The 18080-nt window shown below is 35.2% G+C and overlaps 1 protein-coding gene across 1 annotated transcript; it reads left to right on the top strand.

Annotated features, from left to right (window-relative positions):
• Positions 1–10931: 10931 nt before the first annotated feature.
• On the top strand, positions 10932–12090 carry LOC113294944. The gene is made up of 2 exons (XM_026543311.1): positions 10932–11478; positions 11582–12090. The coding sequence occupies exons 1-2, from the start codon at positions 10932–10934 to the stop codon at positions 12088–12090; spliced, it is 1056 nt and encodes a 351-aa protein (XP_026399096.1).
• The last annotated feature ends 5990 nt before the right edge of the window (positions 12091–18080 follow it).

Here is an 18080-nt window from a genome sequence, read left to right as displayed (position 1 = left end):
GGGGGGGGTAGAAGAGTATATAAAGAAAAAAATTTACTCGAAGAAATAAACATCGTTAAGACGAAGAGACGTGAGCGGTTGAAAGGTAGCGGTTACAGAAGACGTGTAAAGAAATAAATGGAAGAGAGAGTACGTGTGATAAATATGAAATATGAAAAGATAAGCAGCTGCGGCATTTCTCACATCATTCTTTAATTTGCAGAGAAGATATGAGAAGAGGCAATATGTAGGATCAGAATGTCGCAACAATTATGTCTCAGCGAAGTTATCAATGGTATAGCACAATAGCGTCGCAGAACAATTTCAGAAACGATGTCAGCAAGGATCATGAGAAAGATTTGATAGTCTTGCGAAAATTAGAGAGCTTGCGAAATTAACATTTGTAAGGTTGTGAGAATGTCTCAAACCATATCCGAAAATAAAGGACAGATTAGCTGTCATCCACTATGTATTTCCTTATAAATAGTCATTCGAGTTGTAAAGGAGGGGGGATCTTTTTGAGTAAGAAACAAGTAAATAGGAGAGAGAAAGTTCAGAGCAGAGATCATTCTTGACTTCTTTATCTTTCTTGTAAGAACATTCAGAAATTAATGAATAAAGTTAAGAGTGTAAATCTAAAAATGATCTAATCAATAATGAAATCATATGAGGGGTGTAGTGTAGGATTTCTTGCAACTACACTAAGAGTTGCTACGACCCAAATTCGAAGACTTATAAATTTTTTTGTCTCCCACGGATAAGTTTATTCTGGTTGTTGTTTTCGTCTTAAGATAAAGAACAAGGTGTACAAGAAACTCAACTAATAATTCGGTATTATACTCCCGAAGAGCAACCTATAAATATTAGCCACCTCACCATAACCTAACTGATTAACAAAAGAAGTTATTATGGAATCACAAGAGTCTGAGCGAAGAACTGTTGTGATTACTTTTTATATATTACCTATCGGAGATAAATCTCGAGAAAATATTAGAGAAGATTAAATTCAACACCATAAAAAAAGTAAGATCTGAATACACAAACACAGAGAAAATAGTTGGATCAGGCTTCACGAATCCCAAATGAAGTCTTCAAGTCGTTAACCTAATAATGGTTTTGGAAAACCTAGGTTAATAAAGAATCAACTCTAGTTTGTAACTAGGACACACAAGAGTGTCGGGATTAGGTATCCCATATGCTAGAGTTCTCCCTTATATAGTCGTTCAAATCAGGGTTGCTTACAATCAAAGCTAATATAGCTTAGTAACAAAGCATTGATATTCACCGTTAAATGAACTCCTGATTTAAGATTCAACCTAAGTATGCTTAAAAATAAATGAGTTAGTTTACAAACCGGTACACGTACTAAAATAGTTATGTGTTCCCGAACTCGGTTTAGTACCCATACTGGTACGTAAACCAAAATAGTTCTGTGAACTCCTGAACCGTTCGTAGTCTTAAGGTTTCCAAACCGGTACACATACCTAAATAGTTTTGTTAACTCCAGAACTTTGTTTGGTGTTTACAAACCAATACACGTACTCTGACCGACCTAAGTCAAGAACGGCTATGGTATTTTTACTTTGTGCATTTACTAACCATGTCGATTATCTTCAAGTGCGATTAGATTATTTATACGAGATAATTAGCATTTGATTAATTCTCTAAAACACTAGACTTATTTGATCACATGATTCTGACTCAAAGTTAATGTCTTAAGTGTCCATGAAAATGAATGTTAAACTTTCAAGTTCAAATCGGCTAGTTTCGGCTAACCACGTTGAACATAGTATTTATACACAGTTCGATGACCGTTTCACATAACCAGAGTGTATATCTTGTATATGTAAATCAGATTCAAAGATTATTCTAACAGTGGATATTGTTTGCTTGGTTCCAAAGCTATCTTAGCTTAAACCTAAAGCAACTTATGCTTTGAATGTCTATAAAAGGGGAACTTCAAGCAACTGGGATCTTTAAATCTCGACACTACTTTTTGGTTTGTCCTAGTTGTATCTAGAGTCATACTCTTCCTAACCCTTTTAGGGTTTGGCGACTACAAAGTCTTTATAGGGATTCGTGAAGCCGAGTCCAATTATCTTTTCTTGATAACTCGTGTATCTTGATGTTGATCGATTGTTGAGATACTCACTTGATCAAGATATATAGAAATCATCAAAGTTTTCTTCATCTCAAACTTTGTTGATTCCACGAGTTTTATACTTGTGAGGTGAACAATAATCTAGGTTGCACTTCGGGTTGCATAAGTCCGGATTTTGAAGTTAGCTAGACTTTTTCTATTGCTATCGATTTCCATCACCTTTGATCAAACTATTTGATTATAAAATGAAATCATATATAGGATTAATTTGTTGGAGGCATATTGGTTCATAGTCTTCGATTGAGTTGAAGCAACTCATAGTTGGTGTGACGTCAGCTAAGGGAATCAATTGCGCAGAGTTCTGCTGGGATTCAAGAGGTATAAGGAGAGCGATTGTACCTTAATCGGTGGGATACTTTTTAGGGATCAAATGCATTCCAGTGCGAAGTTAATTGGTAGTAGGCTAGTGTCTTTAGCGGCTTGATACAGTTTGGTGTTCAATCTGGACTAGGTCCCGGGGTTTTTCTGCATTTGCGGTTTCCTCGTTAACAAAACTTCTATTCTCTGATTTATTTCTTTTTTCGCATTATATTGTTTATCTTTATAGATGAAATATCAAAGGTTATGCATTAATCAATCATAGTAGATACATCCGACCTAGTTTGTTGGACACGACTTGATTGATTCTTGGACATAGGTCTTTGGTACTGTCCAAGTAATCTCTTTGTGATTAGGTTCGCGGGTTCAATTATGTAAACATTCTAATCAAAAGAGAGAGAGAGAGATAACTCTAAGATATTATTCCTTGATTGAGTTTAACTCCCGGAGTTGTATTGAGTTTGTCCATACAAATTGCCTAAGAAAAAGTTGGTGGTGTACTTTGGTAGCCCTGCGTTTTGAATTATTATCAGAGCAGGCAAACACGTTAAGACCTAATAAGTCTGTGTTTGAAGCAGTATGATTATATGGACAGGAGTGCAATCTTGATAAATGTACCGCCATCATTTGATGGCACAAATTATTTATGGTGGAAAATTGCTATGCGTTCCTTTTTACAATCCTGTGACTTTGAGACATTGAAACTTGTAGTTATTGGATACCATGTGCCAACAATTATTAGAGGAGGAAACATTATTGAGAAGCCATTAGGGCAATATAGCGAATCCGAGATAAGTGCTGCAAAGCATAATTCTGACGGGTTAAACGTTATTATCCACGCCATAAGCCCAGATATTTAGCACCATGTGACTTTGTGCACTAAGTCTAAAGATACTTGGGATATCTTAGAAACCGTATTTGAAGGAGATACCTCATAAAAAGAAGCTAGGCTTCCAAACCTAAATTCTGACTGAGAAAATCTTCATATGGCTGATGAGGATTCGCTTGATGAATTTAATCAGAGGGTGTCTGGAATTGTTAATGCATCTTATGCGTTAGGAAAGACCATTCCTGAAAAGGACACTGTGATGAAAATTCCCCGATCTTTATCAGCAAGATACGAGTCTAAGAAACATGCCATCATGAAAGGTAATAACCTTTAAAATCTTTCCAGGAATACTCTTGTTGGAAATTTAAAGATCTTTGATCATGAATTGCAATCCAAAGTCGGAAAGGGTATTGCGCTCAAGGCACTGAAAAACACTAAAACTCTTAAAAGTGAAAGTGTTGACAACTCTGGAGATGATCTTGCGGATCCTGCTTTTTCAGATGAAAATCTTGATAACTCAGTATCATTGATCACAAGACAGTTTAGAGAACTTATTAGGAAGAGAATTAATCGGTTCTCCAGAGAAAAACCTCCAATGTCATCAAAGCCACATAATCGTATTTCTGTCAGAAACATAGATTCTAATGATACTGACGATGAGGATATTCCACAATGCTTCAAGTGTAAAGGATTCTGCCACCTTGCTAATGTGTGCCCAAATCGGAAGAAATACACTGGCAACAAGAGTCTTGCTGCAACACTTGATAAAACTTCTGATCATTATGATTTCGAAGAGGATGATGGTTCAAGTATAAAACTCTTGGGAGAAATTGTCAATTTTTATGAATGTATCAATACTCATATCAATCTTGATTGAAAAAGCGGGGGTCTAACAACCACACCCAATATTTTTCTTAGCAATCTGTATGGACAACTCCAATATAATTCCAAGAGAATCAACTAGACAGTCAGACTCAATCAGTGGAAATATATCCAAGAGTTTGTATCTTGATTTCTCAATTCAATCCGCAATCAAACAAATAGGAATTTGTGAGCCCGATTGAATATAAGAAATAACTTGGACGGTATCAAAACCAATATCCAAGTGTCCATCAATTTCATCAACAACCAAAGGTTGGATTTACAATTGAATGAACTTACACACAACCTGTGATATTTCAATTATATAAACAAATATAATGCGGAAAAGAAATAACACAGGCACCAAAATTTTTGTTAACGAGGAAACTGCAAATGCAGAAAAACCCCGAGACCTAGTAAAGATTTGAAAACCACACTATATTAAGCCGCTACAGACACGAGCCTACTCCAAGTTAACTTCGGACTGGAATGTAGTTGAGCCTTAACCAATCTATTAGAGCATAGCTCGGCTGAACCCACCAAGCGTTGGTATGTCATGTTTGGATGTCATATTTTAGTGAACCAAAAATCAATTAAAGAGTCGCTTTGTACTAGAGACAACTTTGTATAGGTTAGGCTAGAAAGATTAGGATAATGAGACATACAAGTATTACTTGAAGACTTGAAGAATGTGAAGAAGTAACAAGCTACATCGACGACATCATCCTTCCTCTTGAGGTTAGTAATATTTTGACTTGAACTGTTTCATTCCCAACGTATCTTTCAAGTCGTGCTATACTAAAAACATAACTGCGAAGCTGTGAATGATTATACTCTAGTAGATATAGTGTTAAGGAATTACAATACGAAGTATAACGCTTATCTTTTGAACTTCGTATATAAGACATCGACATAATTGTATGAATGTTATTGTGATTATGTGTATGGGTATGGGTGAATATTTCGTCCTAGGAAACGATGTTTACATTCATTTAAAGGAAGTACATTCATGAACTTGTTTTATGAATCAAAAGGGAAATCGCTAGGCTTATTGGTATTGTTATTCATTGCATATCTTTGGATTACAAATATGTGTGAGTTAGTAGAACCAATCATAACTTGTTATGTATCTTGTTAAAACTAGTCAGAATGCCTGACTTATGTATTGGTATGACTTTTGTTAGTGTAATCGATCCTAAGTAACCACCTAAGATGGTATGATCGATATTTGTAATTGGTGTGACCGATCCTAGTAATTGGTATAACCGATCCTAGTAATTGGTGTGACAGATCACAAAGGAATGTGTAATCGATCCTAGTAATTGGTGTAACCGATCCTGGTAACTGGTGTGACCGATCATAAGTAATAGCATGAGAATATGGTAACCGGTCCTGGTAATTGATGTGACCAATTTGGTAACTGATGTAACCGGTCCCAGTAACTATATTAAGGTAGAACCGATCCTTTTGTTTGGTAGAACCGTAAACCCATGATTAGTGTGTTGATTTGATCAATCACGCAGTTCTTGGAAATCAGATGAACTAGTTCTAAACTTGTTTGGAAGTGTGGTATAATCGGTTCCAAGATTGTAAATATGATAAAGGATTTATAAAGAAAAAAGATATCGACATACTTTTAACATGTTCAGTAACTCTTATCTTTTATTGTTCAAAGATATTCCTTAATAACTCAAGGAGATCCCGAACCGAAATAAGTTGAGAATCTTTTAATTAAGGTTGTTAATTTTATATGCTTTTAATCATCAGCAATTAAAATGCAAATCTCTGGAAAATAAAAATTGGTAATGTGCATTTACTAATTGGAGATTTTCTAGTAGGATTTCGGTTAATATTGGACATATCATTTCTAGGAATTATGAAAACCGAATTTGGAAATATATTGCATATCTTGAGAATATTTTCGGTTTTGTAAATTCCTTGTTGTCCAAACTTCCTTGGTCTATAAATACCCAAGTTTGCATTTCAAGCAAATTATCCTAAGAGCCAGCAAAACTACCTTGTTGTGTTGTTACTGGTGGAGTCGTCTATTCGGAGAGGAAAATAACCTAATTAGGCAAAATCTCTTACGACCGCTAGTTTAAAGACTTCTGTGGGATCAAGAAGCTCTACGAGTACCGTTGGTGGGAAACTAGATAATTGCAGTATTATTAGTTTTTCGATTTGATTTGATTGACTAAAGGTTGTTGAACTTTGATTGCACCTAGTTTGTTTATTCTTGAGAATATTCTCTTTTGATATAAGATTCACTCAAACTAGATCGAAGTGTCGACGGGATCTTTAGAACTGTTTGTAGATCTAAAGACGCCTTGTGATAATCCACTGTTAACAGACTCCGTTCTGTGCGTGATTGATCACAAGAGATTCAAGTTGTGGTGTGCGGGTGTTTAAAACCAACCGTGAACTATCTTTGAGAGAGAGTGTCTGTGACTTGGCGAAAAGGGAGACTAAAATCGGTCTTCGACTCGTTCATTTATTTCTCAATCTTCATCGATTCTAGTAAGAATTCAATTAAATCTCAGGTGACTTCAGGTGTTTCTTTGGTCTGTTTCAATGATTGGCGTTGGAAAAATTAAGATTAGATAACTCTAAATTATAATAAGATGGCAGATTCAAAATCTGCTTCTGGATCGAAAAATAAAAATTCTGAAAAATCTTTTGGTGAATCTTCAAAACGCTTTTCTGATTTTCCAGAGTGTGGTACAGATGGAACTTCTCCATCTCTATTCATTCCAGATGATATTATTGATGATTGCATTGATGAATGGAAATTTAGTTTGATTGGTAGATTGGATCTGGTAACTGTCAAATTTAAGATTACAGAATCAACTCTTAAAAGACAATGGAGATTAAAGGGTTCTGTTCAGTTAATTCCTTTGGGTAAGGGGTATTTCATAATCAAATTAGACAATGAGGAAGATAAGCTTTACATCTTGACTGGCAATTGGAAAGTAGAAGAACAAGAGCTGACTCTTAGGAGTTGGGAACCAAATTTCAATCCAGCAGCTTAGAAATCTACTTCAGCTTATGTTTGGGTTAATTTTCCTGGCCTTAGTATTGAGTATTGGAAGGAGAAGATTATTATGCAGATGGGTAAAGCTCTTGGAAGACCAATAAAGGTTGATGAAACAACTTTGAAAAAGGTAGCAGGTTTTTATGCAAGTGTTTTTGTTGAGATAGATTTAACTAAAACTATTCTAAGCAAAATATGGGTTGAATCTAAGTATGGTGGTTTTGATCAAGCAATACAAATTCCTAGTTTACCAAAATTCTGTAATCACTGTCAAGTGATAGGACATTATGTTGCTGAGTGTAGAAATAAGAGAAAAGAACAAGATCAAGGTTCTGATATCTCTACAATAGAGATTTCAAAGCAGGTTTGGAAAAAGGTGGAGCCAAAGAAAAAACAAACTCCCTTTAAATCTGGCTTTGATATATGCTTTAATACTCCTCCAAACATAAAAGTGATGGATAAAATTGATGAAAACTTGTTGGAGAATGATGAAGAAGTTGATGCTATTATTCCTCCTATCCCAACATATATTCCAACTCCAAGTATAAATTCAGGTAAATTTCATATTCTACAAGATATGAATGAAGAGATGTTAAATTCACATGTAGAATTTCCTTTGTTGAATGTGGAACAGCCTTTAATGTCAGCTTCAAGTGCTCCTTCTGTTAATGAAGTGATCCATATTATTCCTTCGGTTGAAAAAGAGGTGGTGCATATTGAAATTCCAAAAGTAAAACAGAAAGCTTCAAAACATATTAGAATTATCAAAACAAGGAATCAAGTTTCAGGTTTAGTAAATAATGGTGTTCAAATTGGGAAACTGAGAGGAAGTAATTCTTCTCAACCTCATCCTAATCAATGAAGATACTTTATTGGAATCTCAGAGGCCTTAGAAGACTTAAGGCCAAAGAGAAACTGAGGAGTTTAGTACATAGTTTTTGTGCTTCTTTAGTGATTATAGCAGAGCCAAAAGTTAAATATTCTGAGGATTTTTGTAAAAAATTGAGATTAAATGGTATGCATTATGAATCAATTCAAAACTCAAGTGCATCAAAGAAAGGTAATATATGGATATTTTGGAGCTCATCTATTCAAAGGCCTTCAATCATTTCTATTACAGACCAATCAATAACAGTTGAAGTTGGTGGTGCTTTGGTTACTGGAGTTCATGCAAATACCTTAACAGTTAATAGAAGAGAACTATGGATGGAAATTGAAGATATCAGTCTTTTAAATAAACCTTGGCTTACAATTGGAGACTTTAATTATGTGCTTAGGGAGGAAGAAAAAAAGGGTGGATTAAGACCACTGAGGATTTCAATGATGGAATTTAATAATTACTTACATGGATGTGGGTTAATCAAGCTCCTCATTCAGGTTTGGATTTCTCTTGGTGCAATAATAGATCTGGAAAAAAAAGGATTGTGTGTAACTTAGACAAAGAAGTTTATAATACAAAATGGTTATACATAAATCCAAGTTGGTCTTATAAAGTTGGAGCAAGATGGGTGTCAGATCATAGTACCCTATATGGTAGAAATGCAAAAACTCCTAAACCAAGAAATATTCCATTCAGAGCACTTAAGGTGTGGAAGAATCACTCTGGATTCTTACCACTTATAAAAGAGTCTTGGGGCAAGACAATACAAGGAAATCCAATATTTATTTTCATGTCCAAAGTAAAGAGGTTAAAAAGTGACATTAAGGAGTGAAATTGGGTTGTTTTGGGAGATGTTAATAAAAATCTTAAATTAGCTGAAATGGAGGTTCTTAATTTTTCCATTGCCTCAGATCAAGAAGCAGATAATAATGTGCTATTGAATAAACTAGTTACAGCAAGGGGGAAGTTGGAAATTCTATCTCAACACCAAAATGATATCATTAAGAAAAAATCCAGAGTAGTGGTTAAAGGATGGAGCTTGAAATACTAAATTTTTCATGTAAATGTGAAATTTAGACAAGCTCGGAATATGATTGGTGAGTTAGAAGATGATGATGGCAATATAGTACAAATCTTGTGGATCATTTTGAAAATAAATTCAAATTTCATGAGGTGGAATTGAATCAACAGTTCCTGGAGGTGATACCTAAAGTAGTAACTGAAGAAGAAAATAAAATGCTAGAACCAACTCCTTCTGTTGAAGAAATTAAAAAAGTTGTGTATGATCTCAATCCAGAGAGTGCACCTGGACCAAATGGATTTGCAGGGTGGATATATAAATTTTCTTGGGACATAGTTGGTGAAGACCTCATAGATGCAATACAATAATGTTGCAGGAGAAACTTTATTCCTGAGGGTCTTAATGCAAATTTCATCAGGTTGATTCCAAAAGTGAATAATGCAAAAAAAAAAAAGCAAAGCAATTTAGGCCTATTGGATTAATGAATTTTAGCTTCAAAATCTTTACTAAAATTTGGGCAACAAGGCTGGGGAGCATAATTCATAAGATGGTTTCACCACAACAGGGAGATTTTATCAAAGGAAGGACAATTCAAGAACAAATTGCATTAGCTTCTGAAATGGTCAATGAGTTAGATATCAAAAGAAGGGGAGAAAACTTTGGTTTAAAAATAGACATTACTCAGGCATATGATTCACTTATCTGGAACTTCCTTTTCCAAGTCATGAGTAAATTTTGGGTGTCAGATACTTCAATACACTGGTTACAAGTACTTCTAAAATCAGCTAGAATTTCTGTATTAGTAAATGGTGGTCCAGCAGGATATTTTAAAGTGGGGAGGGGGTTGAGACAGGGTGATCCCTTATCTCCACTTCTTTTTTTTGGAAGAAGATGCTCTCAGTAGAAATATAACAAGTTTGATACAACAAGGGATACTGAAAGAAATGGTTAACAGAAAGGGAGTAAAACCATCTCATATTCTTTTTGCAGATGATGTATTTCTGTTCTGTAATGGGGATAGAAGAAATGTTAAAAAACTTATGGAGGTCCTTAAAGTCTACCAAAAATCATCAGGTCAAATGATCAGTCTTGAAAAAAGTAGATGTTTTATTGGTGGTACAAGTGACTGTAGGAAAAGACAAATTTCAGAAGATTGTGGTATTGGCTGATTTCCAGATAGATATTTGGGAGTTCAATTATTCCCTGGTGGAGTGAAATCCTTCCATGTATGGAATAGTGTAGAGATGTTACAAGATATACTGGCAGGTTGGAAAGGTAAGCTTCTTTCCTTTCAGTAGAGACTTATTCTTGTGAAATTTTTGAAGCAGCCTTCCAATTTACAGCATGTCAGTGTATAAATGGCCATCAAGAGTAATCAAAGAATGTGAGAGGATTATGAGGAACTTTTTATGGACTGGTGATCCCTCTAAAAGGAAATAAGTTACACAAAAATGGAATAAAGTGTGTTCTTATTTAAGTGAAGGTGGACTTGGAATGAGATGACTAGAAGTGGTAAATAAAGCCCTCATTATGAAACTTTTTTAGAACAACAGGGGACAGATGAAATAGCTAAATTCTTCCAAGCTAAATTTAAGAATAAAAATGGAGATTGGATCTCATACTATAAGAAATCATCTATTTGGAAAGGAATAAAGTGGGTGATAGCTGGTACAGGAAGGACCTAGATGCCTAGTGGGGAATGGTGAAACTATATCTATGTGGAAAGATAAATGGATACAAGATAAAGCATCGGAAGAAAGATTCCAAAATCATACTTATATTCAACAATTTCCAAGAATGAAAGTAGCAGATCTCATACTAAAAGGAGAATGAGTTATTCCAAGTGAAATGATGGAGATGATTGATATCAATGAATTACCAGTTTTAAGTGGTGGGGAAGACAAAAGAATATGGCCATATAGAATTTCAGGCGAGTTTTCTGTGGCATCTGTTGTTGAGAAAATAAGAGATAAATTTCTAAAATTACACTGGACAACTCAGGTATGGCACTCTTCTATTCACCCTAATGTATCAAGCAACATATGGAAGCTTGTTGGAGATATTTGTGCCACAGATGAAAATCTCAGAAAGAGAAAAGTACAATTAGCTTCAAGATGTTGCTTCTGCAGAAAAGAAGAAGAAAATAAGGATCATATATTATGGTTTTGCAACTTCAGTGAACTAATTTGGAAATGGCTAGGAAACATGTTTAATTTCATCAATCCTTATTCATTTGAGGAAGTGCTTAAAAAAGCAAAAAACAAAAGTCCTGCCATTAAGGAAATTTGGAGGATAACATATTTCATTACAATGAGAGAATTGTGGTTTACAAGGAATAAATGCTTGTATGAAGAAGAAGGCTTCTCCCTGGAGCAGGTAAAGAAAAAGATTCTGAAGTGTATTTTTGGAATTTGAAGTGAGAATGAAAGCACCAATGTGGAACTGTAACTATGATTTGCAAGTTCTAAAAGCCCTGGGTCTAAAATGAAGGAAAACAACAGGTACTAGAGTTAAGGAAATTTTCTTTCACCTCCCTACTACAAATAATATATTGCTATGTTGTGATGGTGCATCAAAAGGGAATCCTAGCATTTCAGGATATGGTTTCATAGAAAGAACACACTCAGGGGAATTTTTGATTGTTGTATCTGGAGGTTTGGGTATTTCAACAAATTATTATGCAGAGATTTTGTCAATTCTGAATGCAGGAGAATGGGCAGTAAGCAAGGGCCACAGAGAGGTTTGGTTCATAACAGATTCAGCAGCTGCAATATATGCTTTTCAGAGTAGAAAAGTTCCATGGTTTTCCATTAAAAGATGGGAGAAAATTTGTGCAAGTCTGAACTCGTGGTGCTTTATTCATAGCTACAAGGAGGTTAATTTTTCTGCAGATGGTTTGGCAAAGAAAGGTGCTAATCTTGCAAGAGGTGAAAGAAGAGTGTATTTGTCAAGACCTGAATTCTTAGTGACACTAGAAATTCCAAATAAGTCTTACTACAAATTTTATTAAAAGTTTACTGGCATGGCATAAAAGAATGTTACTTCTTTTATTTTTTTTTAGTTTCCTTGAGTTGATTGGTGAACATTCCCACCATCTTTTGTAATAAACTTTTATAATATTCTTTGGTTATTAATATAATTCTTTGTTAAGCAAAAAAAAAGTGGTGTGCAGGTGTTTATTGAAGATTTAAGAAGATTTGAAGACGAAGAAGATTTCTTATTTGGGTTCATAATTTTTGGTGTGCACAAAACTTGATCGGATGGGATCCAACTATAATCAGTTTATCTTTGATAGATTTGATTGATTAGTTGCGTAGATCGGCATCAGTATTTAGCATCTTGGTAGATCCTATTATTGGTTGCATAATCTAAACTCTGCTACTTTGGTAGTTGTTGGATAAATCGATCTGAACCCGACAAGGGAGTTTATTGGATTAAATAGAAGAGCCTTTGTCTAACTCATATCACTGAGATTGAATAGAGTTGTTACCGAACAGATTTGTTGTTCCTTTACTATTTGGAATACGATCCAAAGGAATTGTTCCAGTGCGTGCACTTATTGAATGTCGGAAGTGCAGGGATACTGAAGAAAATAGGTAAACTATAGGTTTAGTTACTTGGTCTCAACTATACGAAGTTAGTTTGATTTTGTATAGGGGCTTAATTCTGAGAGTATTTAATTCTGGACTAGGTTCCGGGGTTTTTCTGCATTCCGCGTTAATAAAATCTTGTTGTGTTATTTACTTTTGTTTCCGCAATTATAATTGTTGTTATTATAATTTAAAGTAAATTACACAAACGTTAACTCCGTATTACTCGATAGTGATCCTATAGAGTTTGGTTAAGTCCGAACCTATTATCAAGTAATCACACTTTGATTGTTGTATTGTCTCGATCTCGTATCCATAGACGATCACACAGAGTGTGAACACCGATTTGTTGTCTCGACTAAGTCCATAGAAAATCACTTTCGGTAAAAAGACTTATAGGTGGAAAAGTTTAAGATTGTGGTATATTTTTGTACCCTCATCTTTTCAATTGGTATCAGAGCAGGAAAACACGAAAATATCTAACAATCTGTGTTTGGTGCGATTCAACCTATAAGAAATGAGTCAAAACAAGAAAAGCAAAGCTAAACTTATGAAGAACTTAGTTAACGTTCATCAAGATGATGAGAATATGGCCTCACAAAAGGTCAATGGTAATTGGTCTCATAAATCTTTTCGAAAATCAAGGAGAAAGTCTAAGATTGACAACTTGATTAAGGATCAGGATTCTGATCAGAAAAGATTGAATCCAAAAACAAAGGAACGTGTTGTAGATCCATCTCCAATCACTAGTGGAAAATCTTCTGGTTCTAAAAGAGAAAAGAGATTTGATTCACTGGTCTGTCCAAGTTCTGAATTTCGTAAAGTGTTGGAAAGGTTTTTCAAGCATATTGGAAATTATTCATAAGAAGGAAAAACCATTGACAGCCTAGATGATGTCTTAGAGCTTATTGTTCAATTAAATGTAAGAATCTGTGAAGGAAAGTGAGAAACACTCAGTCTTCAAAGTAATCTAGCAGATTATTTGGAACAAAAATTGTCCTTGTGCAATGAAGTATATCAGCAAACTTTATTGTGTGAAATTCTTACTCAATCGCTGGAGCATTCACAAATAAGGAACAAAATCCTTATAGAAAAACTTCTTACACAGACATGTCGAAAGGTATACGTCGATAAGTGTTCAGAAAAATATTTTCAACAGGGAATGGATATCTTAAAGGGACATATAGATGTTTTGAACAAAAGACATCTGCAATCTGTTTAATGGCAGATCAAGATCACACGGGTTCGAATTCAAAGAACTTACCATCCTGGGCACAAGATATAATCAAGGATATAACATCACACAATATTCCTGATAAAGAGGTTGAATCCGAAACCCACATAAGGGAACATGATCGTGTCCCTAAACACAAGAAGGAAGAAGTTCCTCAAAAGTTACTCGGTGAGAAATGAACCTCCCACCCTAATGCTTAATTGCGTTGGAAAGTGAATCCTTACAATGCCTGATCTTTTGATGTAAGGAAGCACGAGTACCTAGGAATCATGTATCCTGTAAATATCTCTTATTCAACATAAAGAGAATACACAATCTACATGGGTAGAAAAGTTGTCTTACAACAACTTGTGTAAACAGGATAAGTTTACTTGTCTAATGTATCATCTGATACCTGATCTAGAAGATCGATTCTTACCAAAGAATCTTTAAAATGGAATAACACATTGGATGCGACAAATTTGGCCAGAATTACTTAGTTAAGGCTGACACCTATGTTTGGTATGTGTTTAAAATTATTCTCGAGTATATGTACTCATCCTGTTTGAGAACTTATACTAAAGGATGTATCCTTAAACCAGATCTCAAGCTAAAATTCTGAAAGCATTGAGTGGAATGGCTTCTACTGAAACTATCAATCTTTATGATTCCTTCAAGAAATCTGGTTGTGAAGATAAAGGAAAAGAAAAGGAAGATTGACTCATTGAAATACATCACAGATAGGCAAGTTCTCCTCAGTACCATTGAAACACATCACAGATAGGCAACATTACTAAGAACTGGTATCCGTAACCAAAGGAAGCTGATTAAACTTGGAATCGGTAGTAGGTAGTATGCTCGAAATATCAATCGTAAGGTTAATGCCTTAGCCTGTGAACATAATCAAGGTACTGTGAGCAGAATCCGAGAAATCAGTCGAGATGCTGTTGATGAAGATCCTGAAAAATTTTAGGAAATTGAAGATGATCTTTAAAAAATTTGTTTGAAGATTAAGATTAGCAACAAAATAGACATCAATTTTTGATTTCTTTCAATTATTATGTAAGGTCTATTGTTGAATAAAACTGTCTATTAGTTATGAATAAAATTATTATTTTATAATTTTTCTTGTGATAGTTGTTCGATTACATAGCCTGTGCTTAAATGTTTTATATTATTGCTATGTGTATGGATGTTTGATTTTGGTTTCATAACCTTAATATTCGATCTCATATGTTATGTGAACCCTTATGGTTTGTGTGGCTTTTTGATTAAGCGGGGTTAAGTTCTAGCCCATGTTGGTAGGCTTTATCAAAGGATCATAAGGTGTTCCGATTGAAACACATATGTGAAAAAATCACAATATGTTGAATTTTTGTTTAACATAAAATCATATGTGTTTCGGGTTTTCCACTTTTGCTATTTGCATTAGTTAAAACCGATTCAACCTTTCTCTGGTAAAGGTTGCTGGTGTTGTTGTTCTTTTTTTCTTGCGAGAGGATGAAAACATATTGGGGGAAAGTTCTAACTTGAACTTGCGCTTAATGATATTCCTCCCCAGAAAGATGCGAAGAAGAGAGAAGAGGATGCGGAATTTGAGGTAACGAATTTTTTAGTTAATCGTTTTCCTGTTTAAGAAAAGCATATGTTTATTGCATATATTTTGTTTTTGCTTAACAAAATTCGGTACAATTGATGTTTATTCCATTATGTGTGTATGGATGGATGTGTGTGTGTGTGATTCAATTGTTTCTGGTTAAGAAAAACTGGTTTGATATATTTCTTTATTGTTTGGTATCAATGTTTTAGACTTAACGAAATTTCGGTGCAATTGCGGTGCTTTAATGTATATGTTTATTTCAATTGCTTCCGGTTAAGAAAAATAATTGTGCAAGTCAACTTATTTGGTTTGTATGTATTGTTTATGGCTTAACAAAATACGGGATCATTCGTTTAGTCCAATTCGATTCCGGATAAGAGAAACTAAGTTAATTCTGATCTTAATTAGACTTATCAAAAGTAAAGGATTCGGTTATTCAAGTCTAATCAAATGCCTTGACAAGAAATATTAGTTAACTAACCTAATATTTGTCTTGTCTAACGTGAACGATCTAAGTTATTGTCTGAATAATTGGTGCCTGAAGAAAAAATAAAGTTAATTCTGATCTTTATTTTGGTCTTTGTTGATGGTGGATTTTCGACAAGGGTCAAAATCGTAAAATCATGATACCGCGTGTTTCTGACCCGGCTTCAGGAATGCATGTGACGATTCATATTTTACGATCCGTGAACCTTTTTCACGATCTCTGATCGAGTACCTCTCAGAGCCACGATGAATATGATTCTCGAAAGGCCTCCCACTTGCTAAGCGTTCGATGCTGCGCATTTCATCGTGCCCCTCTATGTAGAAGAAATATTGGGCGGTCCTCCATACATAATTTTTTGTTGAGAGGGCAGAACGCCTTCAAGACGTCGGCGACACTCGTTGTTCCCTGACTACATAGAGGTACCTGCCTCTACATAGAAGAACGATTGGGCGGTTCTCCGTAAGATTGAGAGCATTAACTCCTTCAGGACGTCGGTGACACACACTGTTCCCTGACTATGTAGAGAGACCGTGTATAGATCCAGGCGGTTCTCCATACATGATTGTTGAGAGGGAAAAACTCCTTCAGGACATCGGCAACACTCGATGTTTCCTGACTATGCACCTTTTAGAACGGGTATGACGCTTTAACTGGCTAATATTCCTTCTGCAATAGATTAATTCTACCGTGACATTCACCACCGAATTCCTAGAAGATAATCTATTTTATCTCATTATCCGATTCCATGATCGAATCCGCAACTAATCTCATGGAATCATAATAGATAATCCTATTACTCCGATTTCATGATCGAATCCACGGCTGATCTCATGGAATGGTAATAAACAACTTTATTACTTTGATTCTGTAGTCGAATCCACGATCCTACAGGATGGTAATACTCATTTTATTATTCTGAATCCGTAATCGAATCTACAACTGATCTTATGGATTGATAATAAATAACTACTCACTTTTATTACTCAGTTTCATGAACCATTCTCCACTGAATTTCATAAATTAGTAATAAACAGTCAATAACCGGGATCTGGACCATCACTGAGTAAGCCCCGAGAAAATGGTGCAAGTGTACTCAACCATGATGCACAAATGAGCACCCAAATGCACAAACGAGCATTCAAAAATATTTACAAATGAGGAATCCTACACAAAAACAGGAGAGAGAAAATAATAATTAAAAATGAAAGAGGCGCCTAGGGAGGACCGGGCCCACCAGCCGGCCGGTCACGCCGCCGTGGCCGGTCCCCCACGCCTCTCACATTATTTTTCCTATTTTTATTATTTTCATGAATTCATGAAAACTCTCTCATTTCATCAAATTTCCTTTTTTGAGCAAAACTCACAGTTTCTCCATATTTTCACGGTCTCACAAAAAATAATAAAATAAACAAAGGTGTCGCGGGACCGGCCACCTAGCCGGCCAGCCATGCCCTAGCCGTGGCCGGTCCCACACCTTGCAATCCTTATTTTTATTATTCATAAACTTATGAAGACTCCTTCATTTAAGAAACTTTCCTGAATTGAGCAAAACTCAGGGTTTCTTCATATTTTCATGATTTCATGAAAAATAATAAAATAAGAAAAGGTGTGCGGGACCGGGCCACCTAGCTGGCCGGCCATGTCCTAGTTGTGGCCGGTCCCACACCATGCAATACTTATTTCCATAATTATTATTTTCATAAACTCATGAAAGTTCCTCACTTGAACAAAAGTCATGGTTTCTTTATATTTTCTCAAATATTGCTAAAACCACAAAAAAGCCAAAAGTCAACATGGTCACACGACCGGCTAGGCTATTCACAACAACACAAATATTAAAATATCCTAATTTTAATATTCACAAAACATTTATCAAATGAGCACACATGCTCATTCGATCAAAAAATCAAGAATTTCAGTCAAGACCAAACTCTTCTGAAAATCCACAATATTGCTCCAACACACATCAGAAAATACCAAAACTCTCAGGATTGAGACACAGACATCATGGTGACTCATGCATGCTTCCTTGACCGACCAAGGCCGGCCCTAGGGCTTACATAAATCCGGTCCCACACATATGCTCAATTCTTGACCTAATTTGCTCAAT

Source organism: Papaver somniferum, chromosome 7 (assembly GCF_003573695.1).
Source record: "Papaver somniferum cultivar HN1 chromosome 7, ASM357369v1, whole genome shotgun sequence".
NCBI lineage: Eukaryota > Viridiplantae > Streptophyta > Magnoliopsida > Ranunculales > Papaveraceae > Papaver > Papaver somniferum.
This window is presented reverse-complemented; position numbering and strand designations above follow the sequence as displayed.